The 26,582-nt window shown below is 42.3% G+C and overlaps 1 protein-coding gene across 2 annotated transcripts in view; it reads left to right on the forward strand.

The window, feature by feature from the left end:
* Positions 1-1,689: 1,689 nt before the first annotated feature.
* Positions 1,690-26,582, forward strand: part of chn2 (chimerin 2) — a 255,588-nt gene continuing 230,695 nt past the window's right edge. The window contains exon 1 of one of the 2 annotated variants that reach the window (XM_068002561.1): positions 1,690-2,388. In XM_068002561.1, the coding sequence (XP_067858662.1) occupies positions 2,343-2,388 (46 nt within the window). In that variant the 5' untranslated portion in view covers positions 1,690-2,342. Of the gene's footprint in view, positions 2,389-2,812; positions 2,896-26,582 lie in introns of those variants that run through there. The other variant, XM_068002552.1, reaches the window with a different exon arrangement.

Below are 26,582 nucleotides of genomic sequence, written 5' to 3' on the forward strand. Positions count from 1 at the left end.
AAAAAAAATTAATAACTTGGCCAGAATGGGCAAGGTAATTGCACCACCCACAACAATGAATGTCTTGCCACACAAGGACCAGCTTGTATGCTGTCCTCTTGGCACAATTATTGTCCCAGTGTTGCCTGTGCTGCCAGTACAGACATTGTAACGCATCAGTGCTCTCACACACAATTGTCAGTCCATTGAAAGCCCTGCAAGAGATTGCATATTCATCAGCATCCAATATGTTCACTACTGAAACGTTCACTGCCAGTCATCTCTATGTTACAGTCACGAGTCATGGGGAGGATTCAGAGATGTCAGACTGTGGCTGAGGAGCTTTGGGACACAGATCTCACAGGCCCTGCTTTCAAATGAAAGATGCTGACAGGGCCTTGACCTTATGCACAGACACTGTCAACCATCTCCCAGAATGTGCTGCATCCGTCTGGTCAGCTGGAACAGTCATTCAGCAGCATGTGAAGCATCATTGGGGAGGGTTTTTTCTCACTGCAGAATTCACTGGAGAGGATGGCAACTCAAGGAAGACTGCAAAGGCCACCCCTGTGAATTATACCTCTGTAGCAGTGCCAGCTTCCCGATGGGTAGCATACACTGCTTGCATAAAGACCTTGGGTGCCTGTGTTGAGAGAGGATTGTCATCTCTGATTGAGACCATTCAGTCTTCCTTCCCACTGAACAGTGGCCCATCAGAGAATGTACCCAGCACCTGTTGTTTGTCAGGCAGATCTTCACAGGATCTGTCAGGTCCCACAGTTGCCAGAACATGTAGGTTCACTGAAGCAGGTTGCCCCAGCATCTATATCCAGGGCTCACTGCAGATGGTACAACCACCTCCAACTGTTAAAACACGATTTGATGAGATATGGTGTATGTCCATGCTGTGGACATGACAGTGGTTGCAATTCATTCACACACCATATGGTGAGTTCTGCTGCTCATCCTGCTAGTCATGAGCAGCTTCTGGTATTTGCTGTCCACCACGCACGAGTTCAAACCCTCGTATGTTGGCTGTTTAGTGACCAGCTAATCACTATCGTTCAAGGAGGGGAAGTAAGGAAGACCTCCTTGGGGTCCGAGATGACAGGCTTGGCAATGAAAGTTCGGAACCAAGTCAACCTTCTGTAGTAGTTTTGGGAATCTGATACCCCAATCAGTATTTTGTCTCGTTGAACTCCAGGAGTACCTTTGTGCACACTTGGAGATCCTATTGCCTTGGCTCTGCCAACCTTTACCTAAGTTCCCTGGACTTGAGTGGAGTGTATACATTCCATATTGGGCAAGCAGAAATTCTACATGTTGATTTTTCAAAAGTTTGATTTGAAAATTCTTAAACGTGGTGCTGGGTTTCCTTGCGGGTGGTATATATAAGGCATTGGGGGCAAACCATTCAATTTTTACATTCAAAAAATATATATTTTTTTACAAAGGACGTTTAAAAAGTTATACTAAACACCGGCTGAACTGCACGCGCAAAACATCAGAAGAGCTAAGGGGGCATTTAAGAAATGACTTCGCAGGGATTAACTGCACGCACACAAAAAAATAAACTCTGTGAAAGGAAACAGCACCAATCAGCTCCGTGCAGGGGCAGAAGCTGAGCTGTGTTTGGCGGGGTACCTCGGGAGTTGTAGTTCAGCGCTCTCACTCCACTCTCTGCTCAGCGAACGTGGGCCGGGAGCGGGGAGAACCACAAATCCCAGAACGCGCTGGGAGCGGCCACAATGTCCAGTCGACTCCGCCGTTTGCAGCCTTCGGTCGGGAAGGCGACAACATTTCTCGGTTTTGCACATGGTAACGTGTGGCCGCAATACTGCGAGACGGTATTGGAAATGGTGTAGGCGATTTGTTACAACGTTCGCATTTTTTTAAAAAAACCCTTCTATTTGTAAGAGTCTTGTGGCTGCAGTGTTTTGTGGTTCATTTAGCGTGCGCGTTTTTTCCCCGTCCTGTCATTTTTTTTTGCTAGAGGTCCTTATTGACTCTGTTGGATATGAAACGCCTTGCCACAGTTTTTAATCACCATTTATACAGACAGACAGCTCTGACACGGTAATTACAGCGCTCCCTACTTTCCTGCACGAATCATCGAGTTGGAAACGTTGTATCGCAACCTCCGTCTCTGCTGGAAACGTTGTAACGGAGTGTCTGCCCACGACTTGTACATAAGGTCTGCCCCAAGAGGGGGAGTTTGAAGAAAAACGCGTTCGGGCAACACACTTCGAACTTGACAGTTCAGGAAGTGGTTTGAAATGGGCAATACCGCCACAACACGCAGAAGACTGCCGATCTGTCAGCTTTAAATTCTATCAAAATAAAAACTGATAGATACATCGAGGATGGCATCAAGTAACTCGAGTTTATCTGGTTCATCAGTTTCGTCAGGTAAGGAAGAGAAAAGCAAAACGACAAATGATTGTAAGATATTAAGGTCAGTACATAGTTGCGGACAAGCAAATTGAATGCATAAACGCATTGCCAGTGCTGCTAGGTGAGTGTGTCGACTGGCATTTTTGTTTAAAAATCTAATCCATGGTAACATGTTGTTGCCTGGACTGTTACCGTATTTTAAAAATGCATTTGATACCATAGTAAAAATTATATCTATAATATCAGCTTTTTGACCTGGTGTACTTTGTTTTGATATATATTGTAAGTTACTAATAAGTTGTTGTATTCCTCTGCCTACCACGCGTCCCCGCCCCCCCCCCCCCCCCGAAATAAAACACTCCTGTCTTGGCAACAGTTTTGACCTGTAACAGCTTTATTTATATATACCTAATAATAATAGTACAGCAACAAGAGATGGTAGTTTCAGAGGTCATTCTGGCATGGTGTACACAGCTGCTATAAAATTCTTCGTTAAATCTCTTCAGAACTATAATTATACACGTAAGTTCATGGTGACTATCAAATGAGTAGCCTGATTTTTATTTTATAATTTAAAACTGTATCATTATTTCTATAGTAACTTTAGACATTAGGCCTTTTAAAAAGAAAACATGTTCTGACAGTAATTATGACATTTTAAAAATTAAGTTGGAAATATTTTGGTTTCATAAAACCATAATATGTTATTGGAGTAATACAACAACATGTTAGAAAGCTGCTTTATCAGTGCAATGAGGTTGAAATTACATTTAAGTATTGGTAAATTAATAGCTTCTGATTAAGATTGAAGTTCTAGTTTAGCTGATCAATGTTGAGTACCATTTAAGATGCTTTCTCTTCATTTCGCGTCTGAGAAATGGTGTGGAAAAAAAAGAACTGGGATTTATAAAAAATTACAGTAGTTGGAAATGTGTTACCAAAATCCATTGAAAATGTTTTAGCAACAATAGGTTATGACATGATAAATCATTTCTTTGCTATCTTTTGGATGTTGCAGACTGCTAAGATTCTAAAATGTGCAAGAATAGCTGAAGCGGAGAGTAGTTGAGCTGATTTTAATTAAGATGGTAAAATTTGACCAAAGTGAATCATCTTACTGTTTGCTTTCGGAAGGATTTATATGGGAAAATAATGATGATTAGTGGGCGAAGCGGGGTCATTTATAGAGTCATTCCTGTTTAAATAGATTCAGAATTAAAAGTAATTTAAGTAGTATAGTACAGAATTAGTGTCCAGTTGTATCTATCCAGAACATCGAATAGTCTTCTAGATTAGGGAATAATTTAACAGCAGAAATCTACTAATAGCATTAATATGACTTAAAAATCCTTCACAGTTGAAATGCACTTTGTTTTTCATGCCTATAATCTAACATTGCTCTATTTCTGTTGTAGTGGATCTTGAGTATATTTTCTAACCCAGATTGACCAACTGCATAAAATATCTACCTTTTTGTTTGTAAAAATCAAAATTTCTCCATGTGGTATTGCATATTTTAGAGAACCTTCAGTGTATTTGTTAATATGTATAGCAGGAAAAAAATCTTGTGAAATGGTTGAACCTTCATGACTCACTAAAGTATTGAACATTTCTGACGCTTACCTGCTTTATGGCTGCTAGGAAGTGAGTAAGAGTCTGGTGTCTCCCTATGGTAGCACAGCATAGATTGGCAACTTAATGTGTTAATGTGAGCCACTGGCACTACCCCATATTTAGGATTCATTTTAAAAACATACTAAAGTAATTTGGATATGTTCATGCATGTCTTCAAAATATTTTCACTCTAGTTGGGCTTGCTAGATGTATGTACTAAAAGCTTAACAGTGTCTGCAGAGTGGCTTTTTTGTTTTTTTGAAATGCAAGCTCACTGTTATTTTCTGTAAGCAGGACGTGTTTGTTATATTGTTGCCAATCTATGTGTGAAAGGAATCCTGATTGTTCATATTTAAGATCAAGTTAGAACAAATAAACAGATTGCAAAACTTTACTTTGTGGCCTGACATCATAATGAGTCAGTTGGGAGTGTTTTTTGGTACATTGAAAGAAACTGTACAATCTCTCCCATTTTAAAAAAATAAATAAAATTTGAGTGTAGTACATTTTAGTTTTATTATTTCATGAATACTTCAGCTAGCTTAAAATGGGTGCATTGCTTTTTCAGTGAGAATTTTGTTTATAAAATCCTGTACAGATGGTGGTAGTCCAACACTGTATATCCAGAAGTGATAGTATGAAACGTGTTATGTTGACACTTGATCATCCATCTGCATCTTTTTGGGGGAGAAGCTCTGTGATACAATTCAGTCAGTGCTTGCAGAGTTTTGCCAAGTGAGGGGTGTAATTAACATGCAGGACTTGATGTAATTGGTGTCTCTCGAGTCATCCGTGGTGCAGAGGCAGTAAACTACCAGAGACACGAGGCGAAGGCCAAAGCGTTACAGATTAAAAATGTGTTCTTGTAAATCACATGATTTATTTGTAATGGTCTAAAAAGTACTAGTTACTGTGATCTTTACAGGATTTTCATTGTGATAAGCCAGTCTGCTTCATAAAAATGTACTGATTTACAATCTTTCCTTCTCGAAGCAGCGTTTCAAGAAGATAAGCTATTTATATGTCGAATTCTTAAAATGGTCAATGTTTTCTTAGTTTGGCAAGTGTTGGACTTTCTCTGAGCTTGTGGTTGTGGCTTTCATTTGAGACATAGATTTTAAACCATGATGGGTAGATAGATATTAATAGCGCAGAAGATTAATTGTGTATGTCAATGTACTGCAACAAAAACACTATCAGCAAATGATTACACTCTTAAAAAAGGCATTCAAATTAATATGAAATGCTTTTATGCTAATGAGTACAAAACAGCATTTCTCTCCCATACCTAGTATGATTTCCTGAACAAGAAACCCAGGCTTCTGCCAATACTTACACTTATCCTGAATTGCCCAATAGAAACAGTTGGCTATAAAAGTGCAGCTGACAGCACATACAGCATTTACCTACTGTTGCCTGGACAAGGAAAATATATAAAAGCTCAGACTTGCCATATTTTGGCAGGAGTAGGGATGCATTTATTTGTGGTCCTTGTAAGCTGCTGCTGCTAGATTTGACAGCTCCACTTATACTTGGTATCTGATGGCGTGGGGTGGGCTGGGAGGCTGCATAGCACTGATTTCCTGTAATTGGAACCGTCAAGTAAAAGCACCTTAGGTTTATTCAGGATTGCATAGATTGAACATTTGCTCTTTCCCTCTGCTCAGCCCTTCCCCGAGATGGCTTGATTGAGATCAGAAACTCATTGGGGTCGACGTTAACGCCCCCACGACGGTCGGGGTTGGGGGGGTTAAAAATTAAAAATTGCAAAACGTGACCCTAACCCGCTGCGTAACTGTCTTCCGCCATTTTTACGCCGACGGGTTGCGTGGCGCGCTTGTCTTGGAGAGGCGGGACAGTTCATTATAATATTTAAATCAGGGCAGTTGGGGGTCTGATTTAAATGTAATGGTTGGCGGCCGGGTTTCCCAGGGCTCGGGAAACCTGGCAGCTAAATGGAGACGGGAGCAGCCGGTGGCAGAAGGTATGTGCTTTTTATAGCATTCATTGTGGGCCAAGAGGAGCAGGTGTGCACCCTCCCCCAGTCCCTCAAGCAAACCTTCTGCGATTGTGCCCTCTCCTCACTGCTGCGATCGGCCAACCCCGCCCCCCCCCTTTCCCCCGCATGCCGCCAACCCCTGATCTTTGGCCGCATGCCAAAACCCCCTCCAACCCCCGAGCTTTCCTTCCCTCCTGATTGCCGGCCTTGGACCCGCTGCCCCCGATCAACCACTGTGCTTTCCCTCCCTCCTGATTGCTGGCCTCTGAACTCCCTCACCAAGGCCCGATCTTTCCCGATTGCCGGGTACCGTTGGAGACGGTCCCTGGCTCTGGCTTTCCCGCCTGGCAGCCTGGTCGGCTGCCGGGCGGGCAATGAAATAAGAAAATGGTAACGAGGTTCTGCCGTTAAACTTCCGGGTCTCTTTTTCCTCCCCCCACCCCCCCTGCAGTTGTGCTCCCCCACTCACTCCCTGCCTCCCTGCAAATATCAGGGCCATTATGTGGGAATGCTGGTGCTGGCAGGGACAAACCAATTGCTTGGTTGTCAAGTACAATAGTAAGGTGCTGCACCACTGAATCACTAATAATGCCTTTAAGTATAGTTTTATTCTTTTAAAAATCAGTGTCGCACTTAAAAATTTCAGTCTTACAGTGCACTACGCCATAGTTTAATTTTTTCCATCATAAGCATGTTATCTTCATAAAGCATACAGAAAGATGTATGTAACAACCTCTGTGCAAAGTTCAATCTCTTAACTGCCTTTCCTGATTGCAGAGTGTTTAGTATATCTCTGCTGTAATGCTGAAGATCTGTCACCAGTAGTAGCTGCTCCCCCAGACAAGCTGTTCCAGTACAGCTATGATACTGGCATCTACCCAGCAATGTAGAAGATTGCCCGGGTATGTCATATCCAAAAAGCTCAGGGCAGTAATTGGCGGGGTTAGATTTATTCTATCAGCCTCCTCCCCATCATTAGTAAAGTGATGGAAGAAGTCATTAATACAGCCATTGAGCAACACCTACTCACCAATAGCCTGCCCGTTGCTCAGTTTGGGTTCTGCCAGAACCACTCAGTTCCATATCTCATCCCAATCTTGATGCTGACATGGATGCAAGAGTTGAATATCAGAGAGGTGAAAGTAGCTACCCTCGACATCAAATCAGCATTAAACTGAGTATGACATCAAGGAGCCCTAGTAAAACTGGTTAGTGGGGCGAAAGGAAGAATCCTGCAGTGACTGGAGTTTTTAAAAATTCGTTTGTGGGATGTGGGCATCGCCGGGAAGGCCAGCATTTATTGCCCATCCATAATTGCCCTTGAGAAGGTGGTGGTGAGCCGCCTTCTTCAACCACAGTGCTCTTAGGTAGAGAGTTCCAGGATTTTAACCCAGCGACGATGAAGGAACGGCGATATATTTCCAAGTCAGGATGGTGTGTGATTTGGAGGGGAACGTGCAGATGGTGGTGTTCCCATGTGCCTGCTGCCCTTGTCCTTCTAGGTGGTAGAGGTCGCGGGTTTGGGAGGTGCTGTCGAAGAAGCCTTGGCGAGTTGCTGCAGTGCATCCTGTAGATGGTACACACTGCAGCCACGGTGCACCAGTGGTGAAGGGAGTGAATGTTTAGGGTGGTGGATGGGGTGCCAATCAAGCGGGCTGCTTTGTCCTGGATGGTGTCGAGCTTCTTGAGTGTTGTTGGAGCTGCACTCATCCAGGCAAGTGGAGAGTATTCCATCACACTCCTGACTTGTGCCTTGTCGATGGTGGAAAGGCTTTGAGGAGTTAGGAGGTAAGTCACTCGCCACAGAATACCCAGCCTCTGACCTGCTCTTGTAGCCACAGTATTTATATGGCTGGTCCAGTTAAGTTTCTGGTCAATGGTGACCCCCAGAATGTTGATGGTGGGGGATTTGGCGATGGTAATGCCGTTGAATGTCAAAGGGAGGTGATTAGACTCTCTCTTGTTGGAGGTGGTCATTGCCTGGCACCTGACTGACGCGAATGTTGTACTTGATGTAAAGGAAGTTGGTTGTGGTTGTTCGAGGCCCATCATCAGTCACATGACCTCTTTACAGGAGTTCCTCAGGGAAGCATCCTTGGCCTAACTATCTTCAGCTTCTTCATTGATGACCTTCCCTCTGTCACAAGTACAGGTGTGGGGCTGATTGTTATGATTCTCCAGTGCTCAGCTGTGTTTTTAACTCATCTGATAATGAAGCAGCCCATGCTAGCCTACAGCAGGACCTGGAAAACATCAAGGCTTGGGCTGATGAGTGCCAAGTAATATTTGTGGCACACAAGTGGCAGATAATAACCATCTAGAACAAGAGAAAGCCCATCCGTTTCCCTTTAACTTTCAATGGAACCACTATCACCGAGTCCCCCACCATCAACATTCTGGGGGGTCACCATTGACCAGAAGTTGAAGTGGACCATCCTTATCAACACCGTGGCTACGAGAGCAGAGACGGGATACACTGTGATGAGTGGCTCATCTATTGACCCCTCAAAAGGCTCTCCACCATCTAATAGGGTCATCAGGAATGTGATGGAATACATATCACTGGCCTGGACGGGTGCAGCTGTAACACTTAAAAAGTTCAATACCATCCAGTTGCTTGATCAGTGCCTCTTCCATTAGACTTAGTATCCACCCCCTCTATCACGGATGCACTGTGCGTGCAGTATGCAAGATTTACAGGATGCACGGCAGCAACTCACTGAGGTTATGTTGATAGCACCTCCCTCCCTTCTAATGTCTACCATCAAGGAGGAGAACAACAGAAATGTTGTTAAAACACCATCACCTCTTAAGTTCCTCCAACTCACTCAACTTTCTGTGGATGTTTATTGCTGTTCCGTCATCGTTGCTGGGTCAATATCCTGGAGCTCCCTATATAACAGCATAGTGGGAACACCATCCCTACAAGGTTGGCAGCGGTTCAAGCAGAAGGCCCATCACCACCTTCTCAGGGCAACTAGGGATGGGCAATAAATGCAGCCTTGTCTGTGTCGGCCACATTCTGAGAATTTTTTTAAAAATTGGTTATTTGTGGTTAATAGCCATTGAGGTGAGAAAAATAATGGGACGGAAATAAATATTATCTGCCCTGTAACAAATTTCTGTGATTTTGATATTGATTCTGTTTTTTCTAAAAAAAATACCATCCATGTGAAAACCAGTTTGCTAAACTGTGACTTTTACTGTAACAATTTTTCAAATTATGTCCTAATGTTTATCGCTTAGGCGCTCTCATTGATTCTTAATGAAATACAATGTAATTAAGGAATTTTTACACTATGAAACATGCTCCCAGGGTAGGTATATTTTATGTTGTACAGATACCTTCCTTATTTTGGGAATGTAAACAATAGTGATTATGAACCATATTTGTTTCAGTGCTGAAACAGCGAGGGTGGTCATTAATGAAGGTTAGGAAACATTTTATGACCAGCATCCTCATCTGGTACTCCTAAATCAGTTCTTGTGCAGTGAAGTGCACAGTAAAGCTCCCACTATTTAGCCTAACTTGTGTTAATCCCAATGTCAAAAGAGCATCATCTCTACACCAGTCTCTAACTGAGACTGCCTGTTTGTGATAAACTGTGAATAGTTTTTCTCCCCCTTGTGGGCTATTCTCACTGGGAATTGGATTGAAATTGCCCAACGTCTTATTACGTAGGACCTTTAACAGGCAGCAAAGAGAGGAGAGACTTTCATTCCATTAGCCTGGCCTAGATTTGGGTTAGGTCACATTACTGAGGACAGTGTACTACCTATTGATTAAGTTAATGACATATTATGTGTGGTGGATACGTCTGATGTGTTTTGGTTTGAAATTGGCACTTGCATTTAACAAGTTTTAGACAATGAATGGATAAGCATTGTTAGTAGTTACATAGAATTACATTGAATGTACAGCACAGAAACAGGCCATTTGGCCCAACAAGTCCATGCCGGTGTTTATGCTCCACACGAGCCTCCTCCCTCCCTCCCTACTTCATCTAACCCTGTTAGAATATCCTTCTATTCCTTTCTTCCTCATGTGTTTATCTAGGTTTCCCTTAAATGCATCTATGCTATTTGCCTCAACTACTCCTTGTAGCAAGTTCCACATTCTAACCACTCTCTGGGTAAAGAAGTTTTTCTTGAATTCCCTATTGGATTTATTAGTGACTGTCTTATATTTATGGCTCCTGGTTCTGGTCTCCCCTGGAAGTGGAAACATCTTCTCTACGTCTATCCTAAAAAACCCTTTCACAATCTTAAAGGTCTCAATCAGGTAACCCCTCAGTCTTTTTCCTAGAGAAAAGAGCCTCAGCCTGCTCATTCTTTCCTGATTGGTATAACCTCTCGGTTTTGGTATCATCCTAGTAAATCTTCTTTGCTTCTTCTCCAGTGCCTCTGTATACTTTTCATAATATGGAGATTAGAACTGTTCACAGTACTCCCAAGTGTGGTCTAACTAAGGTTCTATACAAATTTAGCATGACGTCTCTGCTTTTCAATTCTATCCCACTAGAAATGAAGTGTGGGAGTCCCTTTGAAATACTTTTTAAAAAAAAAATCAAATAGTCACAAAGAATCACATCACGATTCTTTTATTGTTTTGTTACAATTTTTGGTCAACTTTTTTTAAATTCTAGAAAGATGATAATGGGAGTGGGGCAGGGTACCAGTGCTCGATAGGCTGTTGGTATAAGAAACCCGAATTAACATTGGAAGTAGTGCAGTCATTAGTCAAAAGTTAATTCAGCTCATTTGTAAAGTCAGACTTGCTGGTACCAGATGAGGTCAGTAATCTGATTCTGGCTTTAGTTCTCAATCTTCAAACAAAAACTAGATTGGCTATGGTGTTACTCACAGGTAGTTCGAGACTTGTCTCTTTTGCTGGGAAAGTAACAAATATTAGCTGTGATCAGGCCTAATTTAAAATGGAGGTGAAAAAATACAAATAATTATTAATAACTTAAATGAAAGCACACAAGTAACAACAGAAGGGAAAAAATTAGACGAAATCACAAAAAGAACAAGGGGCTTGATTTAAAAAATAAAAAACAGGTGGGTTGGGGCGGGGGGACATTGAAAATTGCCACCATTTCAGACCCGCCTCCAACCCACCCATTTCCAGTTTTCACCGGGTGGGACGAGGGGGCGGGTAGCCAACCTGCTCCCAGGAGGTGGGTCAGGCCTTAAAATCGTTCAAGGAGGCTTCAGGCCTCCATTTTTAACTAATTCCCGATTTCAACCCTGGGGGTCCGGGATTCCCGGGCCTTCTGTTTTATGCCTCGTGAAAGGAGGCTAGAAGGCCCGAGACTGCAGGTAAGTGCCCAGAAAGTCACAGCTTGTGGGCCCGGAGGAGCAGGAGTGCTTTCCCCAGGCCCAACAAACCGACCTGACCCCCCCCCCCCCCCGCCCCGCCCCCGGATTGTGGAACCACCCCCCCCCCCCCCCCCCCCCGACTCCCTGATTGTGGACCCCGACCCTGAAGCCCCGACCCCAATCATTCCCCTCAACAATTGCGGATCTCCGATCCCATGACTGGCCCCCGATCCCATCCCCCATGACTCGTGCCCACCTGTGCCCCTTGCCCACCCGTGTCCCCCCCGCATGCAAGCAAAGACTTGCCTGCAGACGTCCTCTCCCTGGCTGGTCTCCCATCTGACTGAGACCAGCCTGCCAGTCAGTCGGACAGGAAACCGACAAAAAAAATAAAAGATGTCCTTAAAAATCGTAAGGACGCCCGGGAAACACGTACTAATGGGTTTCCTGACCTCAAATTGACCCCCCCGCCCCCTTCCAGGCTCCGTTTCAAAATTGAGCCCAATGTAAAAGATTTTGCATATGCAGAGAATAGGGCCCCAGGCTACATCGGTGCGATTTATGTCCAATTGTAAATTAAATGGTTAACTAAGCCCAGGTGACGAGATGAAGCTTTAGGCAAGGAGAAAAATTGTGTCTGAGGCCCATGAGGCACAGATAGGCTTCTGAAAATGAACAGTTTAGGAATGTGAAATACCATGCAGAAACTGGTTATATTTAATGATTCCAGAAGTAATTAATACTTGTGTTCAACGTGGTTGAAAATAAAAACAATGGCTGGAACCACTTTGGAAAAATATAAACTGGAGTGATTGCTTTTCTGTGTGGATCTGTATTTCAGAGAGTTGGTATGGTTATGTTGGTTGTTGAAACGTGTGACACTTAATTTTTTTCTGCTGCAGAGAGGTTTAATGTTGCACTTTACAGATTTAATGTGTACCTCACTGTGCAGTAATTATTAATTATAACGATAGTTAGTCAACTAATCAGCAGAATAAAAGGAAAAATGTATTTGAGTTAAACATAATTCCGTGGATCAGAGCTATGAAAGGAACTCATGGTGATAATACTTCTTTTAGGGAGCTTCATCGCACAAAATGTATCCAAATAAAATTTTTAATTGCAGTAAATTCCATATGGAAGAAAGCATTAGCTTTTAAGTTCAGTAGATGTGCCTCTTTCTGCTAGTCTATTTGAATAATTGTTTTGGACATGGAAACTGAAAGCCAGTCCTGACATCATATCAATTAGATGGTGGAGGCAGTAATGTATTCAAGACCCAAGGGTTGACTTTTGAAAATGTAAAAAAAATTCTACCCCACCACTTCCCAAGACCACTGTACTTCATGCTCTATTCCTATGCCATATTCATGGATTTGCATGTCTAATAGGCTGTGACTTGATTTTAAGAGAGTGAGAATAAAACTCACTGCTTTTGGATCTGCCATGGATTTGAGAAGCAACCCGTAACAATGCAAGCATTTTTTCTTGAACATTCCATCTTATACCACTGTGGAAATAATTCTGGATTTGTTTTTGAATACTTTCTTCCAGATATATTTTTAATACAAAGGGTAGTAAGAATCTGGAATTTTCTCCTCCAAATGGCTGTGGATACTGGGACAAATGGAGCTTTTTTTATATTCGTTCATGGGATGTGGGCATTGCTGGCAAGGCCAGCATTTATTGCCCATCTCTATTTTTCCTTAAGGTGGTGGTGATGAGCCACCTTCTTGAACCGTTGCAGTCTGTGTGGTGAAGGTTCTCCCACCTTGCTGTTAAATAGGGAGTTCCAGGATTTTGACTCAGTGATGATGGAGGAACGACGATATATTTCCAAGTCAGGATGGTGAGAGACTTAGGAGGGGAACATGCAGGTGGTGGTAGCCCCATGCGCCTGCTGCCCTTGTCCTTCTAGGTGGTAGAGGTCGTGGGTTTAGGAGGTGCTGTCGAAGAAGCCTTGGCGAGTTGCTATAGTGCATCTTGTAGATGGCACACACTGCAGCCACAGTGCGCCGGTGGTCGAGGGAGTGAATGTTTAAGGTGGTGGATGGGGTGTCAGTCAAGCGGGCTGCTTTGTCCTGGATGGTGTCGAGCTTCTTGAGTGTTGTTGGAGCTGCACTCATCCAGGCAAGTGGAGAGTATTCCATCACACTCCTGACTTGTGCCTTGTAGATGATGGAAAGGCTTTGGGGAGCCAGGAGGTGAGTCACTCGCCGCAGAATACCCAGCCTCTGACCTACTCTTGTAGCCACAGTATTTGTGGCTGGCCCAGTTAGGTTTCTGGTCAATGGTGATCCCCAGGATGTTGATGGTGGGGGATTCGGCAATGGTAATATCATTGAATGTCAAGGGGAGGTGGTTAGACTCTCTCTTGTTGGAGATGGACATTGCCTGGCACTTGTCTGGTGTGAATGTTACTTGCCACTTATCAGCCCAAACCTGGATGTTGTCCAGGTCTTGCTGCATGTGGGCACAGACTGCTTCATTATCTGAGGGGTTGTGAATGTAACTGAACACTGTGCAATCATCAGCGAACGTTCCCATTTCTGACCTTATATTGGAGGTAAGGTCATTGATGAAGCAGCTGAAGATGGTTGGGCCTAGGACACTGCCCTGAGGAACTCCTGCAGCAATGTCCTGGGGCTGAGATGATTGGCCTCCAACAACCACTACCATCTTCCTTTGTGTTAGGTACAAGGCTTCAAGATTGAGATCGATAGATTTTTGTAAAATAAGGGTATCGAGGGATATGGAGCTAAAGCAGGTAAATAGAGTTGAGATACAGATCAGCCCTGATCTAATTGAATGGTGGAACAGGCTTGATGGGCTGAATGGCCTATGCCTGTTCCTATGTTCCTAAATCTGTTGCCACAATGGTAGTGTGTAGAGATGAGAATTTGCATCTAATATGCAGGATTGTGTTAAACCTTTTTGGAAACGCCTTTTAAATGAATTGAAAGCATGCTTGATGATCTGAGACAATGTTGACCTCTTAGAAGTCACAAAAATAAATGCTTTCTTCATCCAGTGGAGCTGTGATATAAGCTTTTATTAGTGAAAAGTACAGTATTAAAAAGAAGCAAAGTACTTTGTAATGTATCCAGAGAGTAGGAAGAACAGAAAAAATGTAATTTTGTATGATTGTAAATCCTCTTATCAAGTTTGTGGGAAGGATCTGAGAAAGCGTGGGCTCCCAAATACTCTACACTGGCTATGAGGAGCTGGGTTATAGTAATTCAGCAATGATTCTCAACAATACAGCTGAGAATTGAAATGGCAATTGCAGGCATGAACCCAGGTCCCATCATTTGGGGTGGAATGCATTGGTGCTGCAACAACCCACTTCGCCAATATTTCTTAAATTTTGAATATCTGTTTTTGTTCATTCACAGATGCCGGTGCAAAGGAATTGATTTCTTTTTCCCTCTATTATTTAGCCCTAGGATCACCATTAAGGACTCTCAATAAGCTATAGCACCAGGTTAGGCTCATTTTGTATTGACCTCCTCAGCAGAGCACTCCTCTTTCCATGTCCCAGTATAGTCACCTGTATAGCTTTAGAATGGAATTGGCATTGAGCCCAAATTAGTAGCAAATAAGTAGGTAATAGGTACTTTGTGCTATGGATTCATACTTACTAGGTACAGGCTTGAGTATGCCAAAATTGATTTTACTTAGGATCCTTACATTGTGCTTGACAAGGAGATTTTTATTGTTAAGTTTGGACCAGACTCAAATCCAATTAGTCCCAAAGGTGCAAGGTTAGTGTTCAGATCCACTCTGCTACCATTCTTAATTGTTGCTGAAAAAAAATGTGCAAAAATGCAACTGTAGGTTTTATGGCGGTGTAATATAAATTTTGTGTTTCCTGGTTGTGATGGAGATCCTGCCCTGATTGAGAAAAGGTGCAGTGCCCGTGATGAATGAGTCAGTTGTGGTGGAAGGTGAAAGTGGCACTATTAAAAATGAAATAATCCACATCTTAATTATTTCTTGATAACCCATAATTGTAATTGAATAGGTTCCACTCTATTCAACTGGAGCTAGTGTGAGAGAAATAAGAAAATCATTTGCGTGTGTAATTGAAATGCATTTATCTGTTTTGCAAAGCACAAGATGAACTAGTGACACTGTAAAACTACTACTGTTGTGCATACACTGTATGTTTTCTTAGCAACAACACTGGTATTTCCTTTCCATTGACCTCTACAATATCTTCCTGTTGTGGTGAAAGCATTTTATTTGCTGCTTGGAGTATTGATTCTATTGTAGGTGTGTAATTTAAACCCAGCCATGGTATTTTGTTTCTTTTAATAGAATATAAATGTGCCATTTTATAGTTTATAGTACTGAAGCCAAAAGGAACGATGGTAGCACAATACCACACTATTGCTAAGTAATGTTCTATTTCAATCCAAAGATCATAGTCGACTATAATTTGACTAGGGAATATGAGAAGAAAAAGAATAATGGGTAAGGATGTGTGCATTGAAGTGTCAAAACTTGGGTGGAAGGAGCCTGAAAGCATCTAGGACACAAAGGTACAATAGAAGTAATTGCAGGTTTTTTGGCCCCCAGGTAATACAGTGTGAGTGATTACAGGTATTTGTTAGCCCCAGGTAGTACAATGCAAATGATCAAAGTTTTTTGCAAGGCTTGTTCTAAAAAAATATTTTCCATTTTTTTTTCTAAATGCAGAGATTGAAGCCTTGTACTAATATGAAATATCTGGCTTCCACTTGGAGAATATGTGCATTGAATTCTTCATTATCCAATTGTTTACTCAATTGGCTGTTTGCTGATAATACTGAACTAAATCCCAAGAAGTGTAGTTCTGTGAACAAATAACTCAAAGGTGAAACTTCCTGGGCACAAACCCAAGTCCTGTGCAGTAGCAAAGGATGTATTTTGTTAAGTTAATTTATCTATGATGCTCATGAGTTTTTGAAGCACCAGCTCTTTTCCTCTGATAATTCAGAGCAACTTCAGATCTTCTTTTGTTTGTTGTTGTAAGGTGTTTATTATTTTATTCCCCTTTCCGTTCTATAGCTGTCAGGCACCATTCCTGACAGTGAAGGCAGCTGGCTGGCTAAAGCTGCTCCTTGGCCTCCGTTGCTTTACAAGCAGTCAGCAGGAAGTTTGTAAGAGTGACCCAGGGTCCCTGTTCCTGTGATGTTTTCCTCTCCTGGTGGGGATATGGTTTGTCTCCATTCAGTCTTCCCTTTGGGGGGTGTGGATGAGATTGACAGTTCACTATTTGCTGGAATAACACTGGTGCAAACGCATCTTCAGGATATTATACCTAAAAACTTTACTTTATTTCTGACATCTTCAATTGAAAAAGAGATCTTTCATTTTACATGTGGTTATAAAATTGTTAGTTTAATAAAAGTTACTTTTGTCACTTCTGCATGAAGCCATAATAAGTATAACTAAAAAGTTAATTTCTAATCACTGTGCTCTTAAATGCTGCAGGTTAAGATGTTTTTAACTCATTCATTCATTCATTCATTCATTCATTTTCAACAGTCACTTTCATTTATGAATTTGCATTGCAATTTGTCAGTTTAACATCTGTCTGTTGCGTTTTCAGTTGATGTCACTGTTGAAGTGAAGTTGGCATTTAGTGTGGACAAAGCTAAGCAAAAAAGCACATAATCTGGATTCTGTATCACACTGACACACTTTAGTTTCTTTTATATAGTAGATTTAAAAGCAACAATGACCACTTTTGTTTATACTGTGCTATTCATGTGAAACAACATATGGATGATTTACAAGGGGAGAGGAGGATAGCCAAAAGGAGCTAAGAAATCAAGGGGGAGGGAGAGATGCAAGCATAGTTGACACAATAGATTTTTTAAGAGGCTTTTGAAGGAAAGGTGTGGCAAGGCCAAGTGGTTTAAGGAGAGAGTCAGTGGCTTAGTAACTGAAAGTTTCGTGGAGAGGAGGGAATGGAGTTGAACAATTATCTAGAGTTCAAGAAGTGGAGGGTGTGGGCTTGGACATATAGGTGAAAATGGCTCAGAGAAGTTGGGGCGAGGCCATGGAGGGATTTTGAAATGAGGAAGATGACCTTCTAGTTGATGCACAGGGAGACAGGAAGCTAGTGAAGCTTAGCAAAGATGATGGGTTGTTGACGTGCAAGAGTTTGTGTGGGAGAGTATTCTGGCCCCTGAGTTCTAGATGCACGAAGAATGTTTTACATGCTCCGTGCTATGTTAGGTAACTTCTCAACAATTGGCAATATTTTGAATCATTCTAGCCTAATAAGATACAAATAGAATGCTAAGGGGCTATTTATAATTGTCAGCATTATCATGGCTGTACATGAGTGGTGGGGTGGAGTAATTTATTTTAATTAACTCAGTGGCAGCGCTGTTGCCTCTGAGTCAGAACGTTCTGGATTCAAGCCCCACTCCAGAGACTTGAGCATAAGGCCTAGGCTGCTTAGGTGGAAATAAAAGATCCCATGACACGATTTGAAGAAGAGCAGGGATGTTCTCCTTGTGTCCTAGCCAATGTTTATCCCTAAACCAACACCAGTAAAACATACGATTTGGCCAATTATCTCATTGCTGTTTGCGGGACTTTGCTGTGACAAATTGGCTGCTGCGTTTCCCTACCTTACAACAGCAGCTACACTTCAAAACTGCTTCATTGGCTGTGAAGCAGTTTGGGACATCTTATCGACATGAAAAGAACTATGTGAATGCTAGTTTTTGTTTTCAAAAATTATGGTATTATTTTCTGACCCAGTTTGATTGCTCAGTAGAAACTTTACATTTAAAAAAACCCTCTACAGTGCAGTATTGTGAAGATTACTGATGTAGGATTCCTGCCAATCAATGTGTTGTGCAATGAAGTGAATTAAAGTAGATGTTAACTTGGAGAGACCTGTAGTGTTAAATTGGGTAATATTGAAGCGCAGAAATTAAGGATGGAGGAAAATGTGTAAGGAGCTGTTGAAGGGTAAAAATCAAGAGGGGTGGTAGAGGGATTACAGAGGTGCTGGGGTAAAATTTAACGGGGAGCTGGGAAGAGGGCAGGGGCGGAGAATTCCTGATGGGAAACCCGTAAGTACGGGATTCCCGAATGTCTTTACGATTTTGACGTAGGGACATCTTTCATTTTTCTTTGTAGGTTTCCCGCTCGACAGGCCAGCCAGATTAACAGGCTGGCCGTCAGTCGGATGGGAGAACAGCCAGGGTGCGGGTGCCAGCAGGTAAGTCTTAGATGGGAGGAGGGGGAGTTCGGTCGTTGGGGTCATCGGGGGTCAGTCATCATGGGGATTCATCGGGGTCGGCAGACATTTGGGGAGTCATCGGGCTCAGTCATGAGGGGGGTGGTCAGAGATTGTGGCGGAGGGGATCGACCACGGGGAGGGGGTCGGCCGATCGCGTGTGTGGGATCACGGCAGGTAGGCTTGTTGGGCTTGGAGGAAACACTCCTGCTCCTCCTGGCCCACAAGCAGTGCAATAAAGGCATTTACCTGCTGATCCGGGCCTTCCCGTCTCCTCTTACGTGGTGTGAAGCAGAAGGCCCGGGAATTCTGCCCCTGGGAGTTAAAAAATAAAAAACCTGTCAAGATAGAGGCCCGCAGCCTCCTTAAAAGATATTACTGACCGACCCGCCTCCTGAAAGTGAGTTGGTTGCACGCCCCTCAACCCGCCTCCATTAAAACTGGAAGTAGGCAGGTTACGTTTTACATTTTTACCTTCCCACCCGCCCCCAAACCACCTGCATGTGGGGTTAAAATTTACCCCGGTGTGCTTACTTGACTGGGCAAGTGAGGAACCTCAAGTAATGCTGTCTTACTTGCAATGGTCAGGGTATATACACGGTTGCCCACTGGTATACACACTGGTTGCCCTGATTTCCAAAACTAAGAGCAGCGCTTTGTGTGCAAATCCATTGACACAAACGTAACTCATAATGCAACATCCATGTTTGAGTATCCATAGTAGCTCTGAGTTTTGCAGAAAGCCACAGCATCCAATATGTATGACCTGTATAATCTGACTGCACATCATAGTGGGTATAGGACAGTTTCAAAGTACATGCATTCTGGTGATTTGTGTTATCTACAGATAGTACATTAGAGCTGACACATTTGCACACAGTTAGACCATGGATGGGTGTCGGAGAGGTTGCAACTAAATTGGGGTTTCCATTCAGTAAGATCTGAAAGTGCATTTGTTTGTGTAGTATATTTGTAACTGAGACTGATTCTTTCAACACTCATACAGGTATCACTTCATCAAGAATTTAACCAATTCAGTCAAAGGAGAAAGCTAAAATTCGATTTATTTTACCGCAAACTTGAGCTAAATTATATCCCAGTACACCCTGAGAAAAGGTCTCCGACCTGTAACGTTAACTCTGTTTCTTTCTTCACAGATGCTGCCTGACTTGCTGAGCTTCTCCAGCATTTTCTGTTTTTATTTCAGATTTTTTTTTATTCGTTCATGGGATGTGGGCATCACTGGAAAGGCCAGCATTTATTGCCCTTGAGAAGGTGGTGGTGAGCCGCCTTCTTGAACCGCTGCAGTCCGAGTGGTGAAGGTTCTCCCACAGTGCTGTTAGGTAGGGAGTTCCAGGATTTTGACCCAACGACGGTGAAGGAATGGCGATATATTTCCAAGTTGGGATGGTGTGTGACTTGGAGGGGAATGTGCAGGTGGTGTTGTTGCCATGTGCCTGCTGCCCTTATCCTTCTAGGTGGTAGAGGTCGCGGGTTTGAGAGGTGCTGTCGAAGAAGCCTTGGCGAGTTGCTGCAGTGCATCCAGTAGATGTAGATTTCCAGCATCTGCTGTGTTTTGCTTTTGATGAGACATTTTAAAATGCGTTTAGTTTGATAATTTAACTGAGGCACAAGCTTCTGAATGCCTGGGGATGGAGTGGGCCAGTGGAGTTAGGGTTTCTCCCCACCAAGCCCATTGGATTGCACTTCATTTTAGCAAGTCCTTAAAAGAATGAGAAATGTGTGGCGATAAATGCTATCTAATACATCTATCTATATAATTTAAAGTCTTGCATCAAATGTGTGATCAGCAGATTTATTTATTCCATACTTGCAAAATGTCAATCACTCTCCAAGTATCACTTGTGGAAAATGTCCTTGGGCGGAAAATACTGATTTGGTGCAGTCCTTGCTTTATGTATCTGAACCAATCAGTGTTAGTTGAATGATGCTGAACAATGCTGACTGACTTGAATATGAATGCACAAGGAGCAAAACTACTAGCGATCAACTGCTCAGAAGCGAAAATGCAGTATTAATAAGAAAACAATAAAAATTGCCAATAAAGAAACAGCAAGTAGCACAAAATCAACAAATGAAATGCCTCTCAACATTTTCAAAATGATCTGAGTGCATCTTGGTTTCTCACTGAGCCAAGGATTTATATTTGTCTTATCTAATACATTTAATTTAATTTTTAAGACAATAGAGAGTAAAATCGGAGGGGGTGTAAAATGAGCGGCCGATCCAAACCTGCCTGTTACCTGTTCTGCCGGATTAGGTTAAAATTACCCCCATTGTTTTTGATAAGGTACCGTATAGGAGGGCCACAAGAATAATTCTCGGTTTAAAGCATCTTAGTTACCAAGATAGGCTCAAAGAGCAGAGTCTACACTTTAGAGAAGTGTAGACTTAGGGGTGATTTGATCGAGTTTTCTAAGTTAATGAACTCACTAGACTATGTTTGTGTAGACCTTTTGTTTCAACTAAATAGGCTAGGGAGGACCTGAGGTCACAATCTCAGATTATGTAAAGGCAGAACTAGGTTAGAAGTTAGGAGTTGGTTCTTTTCCCAGAGAATAGTGGACTCGTGGAACAGGCTGCCTGATGAATGTTGATTTGCTGAATTTCTTTAAGTGAAAGCAGGACCTGTTTCTGGCTGGGGCAGAGATCACCTCGTACAAGAAGTAGGTACCGTATAACATTAATCAGGGCGAGAGTGGTTTCTTGGACTAGTTTCGATCGCCTACGGGGGTCGGAGAGGAATTTTCCAAAATGTTTTCCACAATTGGCCTGGGCTTTTATCTGGTTTTTCACCCCTCCCAGGAGAATATATGGTTTCCAGGTGAGGTGGGGAGTGCATGTATTGTGATGCACAAGATATCACAGTTGTATGGGACAAGTTGGATGGACCAGTAGGTCTTTTCCTCTCTGTCACTTTTCGTATGTTCCCACTTTTTGGCCACTTTCTTTTGTGTAAAATGGGGCCCCCTGATGCTTGATCCTAGACTCTCATTTGGCTGTCTGCGCTACTGTCCCTATTTTCTGTTGTACTTTTAAAAAAAAAAAAATCAGTGCTTGCACAGTTTCTGTAATACTTTTTCTCTTTTATTGTGATTTTTATTATTGCATTTTTGGTTGTTCATTTTTCTCTTTTGTACTCTTGTATAATAATACATTGTGTGCTACTTGGCATATTGCTCCTGGCATTGTAAAACACCACGGGGTGAGATTGGGCCGTTTAGTGCCCGTTTTTGTAGGCGCTACGTGGCCAACTAAGCCTCAAAAATGGGAACCGTGATGCTTGCGCACACATTCAATGGGAAGTACGCAGGACGCCATCTTGGTAAAGGGGTTTGGATGGCGCACCGAATTACCGCTGGCAGCTTGCAAAGTAGGGAGATAGGAAGTGTGCAACGCTGATTTAAAGGGACTGCTGCTATTTTGGAACTCCACATTCCATCCAATTCACTGTTTTAATCTCGCACAGCTGAACATGACTTAAAGGGCATGAAGCCGTATTTAAAGGGATCAGGCAGGAGCTACAGGTTGGTTGCTGGATTATTTCTTCTGGCTGCTGGTGCATTTGTACGTGTTTTTGGAGGTTTCCTATACTTGGATAAAGTTTCATTACTCTACAGGGAGTGGGCTGGCTGGCTGTCAGGCAACAGCAAGGGCACTGGTGGAGTGGCAGGGGTGGGAGCAGGAATGCAGTCATCCTGAGAGAGGACAGCAGGTTCATGTTCCATGGAGCCACTGCCACTTGCTGCCTCCTGTTATGTGCCATCTTCTCCTGCAAGAAAGAGGGAAGTGTGTCAGTGAGTGTCTTGCAAGATGTTTGGTGATGTGGCTGTCGTGGTTGAATAGCTGCCAGTGTGTGCGACCTGTGAGTTGTGGGTGTGAGGCTTGCAACAGTGCTAAGTGTGTGAGGGTGAGATAAAGCATATGATTTGAATGGTTGAGTACTTGACTGAAAGAGATTGCTAGTAGGTGAATGATGGGGGTGTAGCGATCCCTGCCCCCGTTTTCAGGGGTTATCCAATTTAACCCCTGTGTCCACTGACTCATCATGAGCAATGTCATGGGTGACCTGCTAGTAATTTAAAAAAAAAGTCCCTTGAAGGAGTGTACTGAAGGAATCTCTACTATGATCAGGTACTGTAATACACAACATAAATAAACAATGAGTGAGTTGAGAGCAACTGCCCTTGACATCAAGGCAGCATTTGACTGAGTGTGGCACCAAGGAGCCCTAGTAAAATTGAAGTCAATGGGAATCAGAGGGAAAACTCTCCAGTGGTTGGAGTCATACCAAACAAAAAGGAAGATGGTAGTGGTTGTTGGAGGCCAATCATTTCAGCCCCAGGACATTGCTGCAGGAGTTCTTGAGGGCAGTGTCCTAGGCCCAACCATCTTCAGCTGCTTCATCAATAACCTTCCCTCCATCATAAGGTTAGAACTGGGGATGTTCGCTGATGATTGCACAGTGTTCAGTTACATTCACAACCCCTCAGATAATGAAGTAGTCCATGCCCGCATGCAGCAAGACCTGGATAACATCCAGGTTTGGGCTGATAAGTGGCAAGTAACATTCACACCAGACAAGTGTCATGCAATGGCCATCTCCAGCAAGAGAGAGTCTAAACACCTTGACATTCAATGGCATTACCATCGCTGAATCCCCCATCATCAACATCCTGGGTGTCACCATTGACCAGTAACTTAACTGGATCAGCCGCATAAATACTGTGGCTACAAGAGCAGGTCAGAGGCTGGGTATTCTGCGGCGAGTGACTCACCTCCTGACTCCCGAAAGTCCTTCCACCATCTACAAGGCACAAGTCAGGAGTGTGATGGAATACTCTCCACTTGCCTGGATGAGTACAGCTCCAACAACACCCAAGAAACTCAACACCATCCAGGACAAAGCAGTCTGCTTGATTGGTACCCCATCCACCACCTTAAACATTCACTCCCTTCACCACCGGCGCACCGTGGCTGCAGTGTGTACCATCCACAGGATGCACTGCAGCAACTCGCCAAGACATCTTCGACTGCACCTCCCAAACCCGCGCCCTCTACCATCTAGAAGGACAAGGGCAGCAGGCACATGGGAACAACACCACCTGCACGTTCCCCTCCAAGTCACACGCCATCTCGACTTGGAAATATATCGCCGTTCCTTCATCGTCGCTGGGTCAAAATCCTGGAACTCCCTTCCTAACAGCACTATGGGAGAACCTTCACCACACGGACTGTAGTGGTTCAAGAAGGCGGCTCATCACCACCTTTTCAAGGGCAATTAGGGATGGCCAAAAATGCTGGCCTTGCCAGTGATGCCCACATCCCATGAACGAATAGTAAAAAAAAATTAGGAAAAATCAATGATTAGTACACAATGTAATGAGTGTCTATAATGGTGAATTAAATCGAAGTGCGTTAATGTTTAGATCATTTCAACGGGTGTCTTGTTAAAGGGATAATTGTCATTAATGCTGTGAAGCACTCTACTGATAACTTTTATTGTTAGCTTAAAGCTGTTATATAGCCAGTGTTGACCATTGGTAGGTAGCAAATTAGATGTTCCCCACTGTGACTCACAACATGTATTTTTTCAGTTACTTCTATTGGAAAAGCATTAGTGTGGATATTGGATGATGAAAGGATCAAGCTTGGCTATGATGCTCCCCTCTCTGACCCGATTCCCAACATTGTCCATTTTGCTCTAATATGAACAATTGCTACTTGGTGGAGGTTTCAGAGGATGTCCAGTTCACAATGGAAAAATACCTAAGCATAAGTGTGCACCTTCAAAAGAGGTGGTAGGGGGAGGGGAACAATGCCATGAAGAAAATGGCCTCTTGCTTGACCTCATTTGATTAAGCTCGTCACATCATCATGTTGGGAATTATAGGTATGAACTCTAGTCCTGCCACTCTGCTGAAGCTGAGAGAGGTCCAATGTGCTACCTAATAATCATTCCAATATTATAAAAGATTAAGAATTTATTGGGAGAATCCAGTTTTACCTATCGTACTTAGCTATACTTAATGTTAGTGGTAGATTTTCTAGGTGTACAAAGAACAGATTGACAATATTGTTATACCAAGTACATAGGAAATCTCTTAAACTCCAAAATATATTTTTGCAATATTAATGGAGTCAGAAAAATATCAATTTTCAGAATGGCCATAAAAATACATGTAGGCTACAGTAGCTGCAGTAAGTCTCAAAGGAGATAAATATTTTTAAACCTCTGTTCTGTCCTGAGGGAATTGACAATTGCTCTACCATGCGTATCTTACTAGGCAGGAGGTCACAGCATACAGGCATATGCCAATAGTTGACATATAAAAATCGAAGTGATTTTAAAAAAAATCAGTAAGCGCAGATTCCCAGGGGATAAAAATAATAAACCTCATTGCTTTGGTTATGTTCTCTGCTTTACAATGTAATGCAACTTTCAAGAATAACATGAATACTTTTGTAACTATCCTATTTTAAATCAACAAAATGGTTATTCTCCAAAAAGCTTGATTCACAGTAAAGAGAAGTGGTTCAAAACTAAATAACAATATATGTATATTTTAAATGCAGTGTATACATTTATAGACTCTTCTATAATTTTTGTGCCTTTTTATGTACAGCACAAGCCCTTGCACTAAGATGAACCATTACAATCACTATAGAGCTCAGATATACAATGGATTTCTGCATTGTTGTATTGTGTAACTTCTCTCATTAATAGCTGAACTGTATTTAAAAGAAAAAGTCCACACATTAATTTTTTTTCCATATAGCTCTTAAGACCAAAGCGTTGTGAGGCTTCTCTGACAGTATTACCCGTAATTAGTTTTGCATTTATATATTTTTTTTAAATTAGAGAATTTTACAGCTGTCAAGCCATCTGCATAAGAAGAGCTTGAGCTTAGATGCTGCTTATTCAAAGTGAATTAAACCCCAAGGTTGATGTTTCTGTTGCATTTATTTTCTTTTTCTACGTTTTAATCATTGAGAATACCTTCTTCTTATTTTGGTTATCATACTCATGCACATCACCTTTGTTGTCACTGTATTTTAATTTTTTTTTCATAATCTGTGTGAATACTGCTCCATCTCATCTTTGTTTTTATTACTTAAATTACACAAGCATCTTGATGATGAGCTTTACGTAGATATCTGGAACGAGCTGTTTTGCTGGCGTAGTGTAGGCGTGTCCAACATGTAGCTCCTTTGGTGGCGTAGTGTAGGAGTGTCCAACATGTAGCTCTTTTGGTGGCGTAGTGTAGGAGTGTCCAACATGCATTGCTCAATCTCGGCAATCCGGCCCTAGGAAAACAGACAACTCTATCCCATTTACACTTGTATTTCATATTTGCTAGTTGGTAAATGTTCCCTGTGAAAGTATTACAAATTCCCTATTAGAAAGGGACCCATTAACAATAAAGTTGAGGTATTTCATGGAATGTTTTTGTGAGCAATTGTGTATTCAAGTGGCACTGACAAAATTCACTTCCTCAATTTAAAAAAAAGCCTTGAATCAGAATTTTTATTGTGTGCATTTGGTGAATGTTATAGATAGCCTTTAGTAATGCTCCCTTAAAATGAAATACTGTAGTGGGAAGTGGCACTGTAAGCATACAGCCAGGAAGAGATTACATTAGTGACTTTTAATGTACAGATTCTAAAGAAAAGTAATTAAAAATAATGCAACTATCAGCTTTTTTTTTAAAAAAAGCTTTTTTGAATTGAGTGGCGTTGTGTTGTGTTTGGGCATGCTGATAATAGAAAAATGTCGACTGATAGCTGTGTAATCTTAAATGGTTAGTGTTGGTGAGACATTCAAAGTGAAGTACAGAGAACTGAATGTATTTTCCATTTGTGGTTTCCTGTATGAATGACTGTCTTTGTGGACAGTTCAAAACATTGGCAGTCTCTAATCTTGATGACCATTCTCAGGAAAAGAAATACTGGAGTTATTTAATAAGTGACCTTATTTTTTTTAAATGGAATGCTGTAAATTAATGC

Source organism: Heptranchias perlo, chromosome 2 (assembly GCF_035084215.1).
Source record: "Heptranchias perlo isolate sHepPer1 chromosome 2, sHepPer1.hap1, whole genome shotgun sequence".
NCBI lineage: Eukaryota > Metazoa > Chordata > Chondrichthyes > Hexanchiformes > Hexanchidae > Heptranchias > Heptranchias perlo.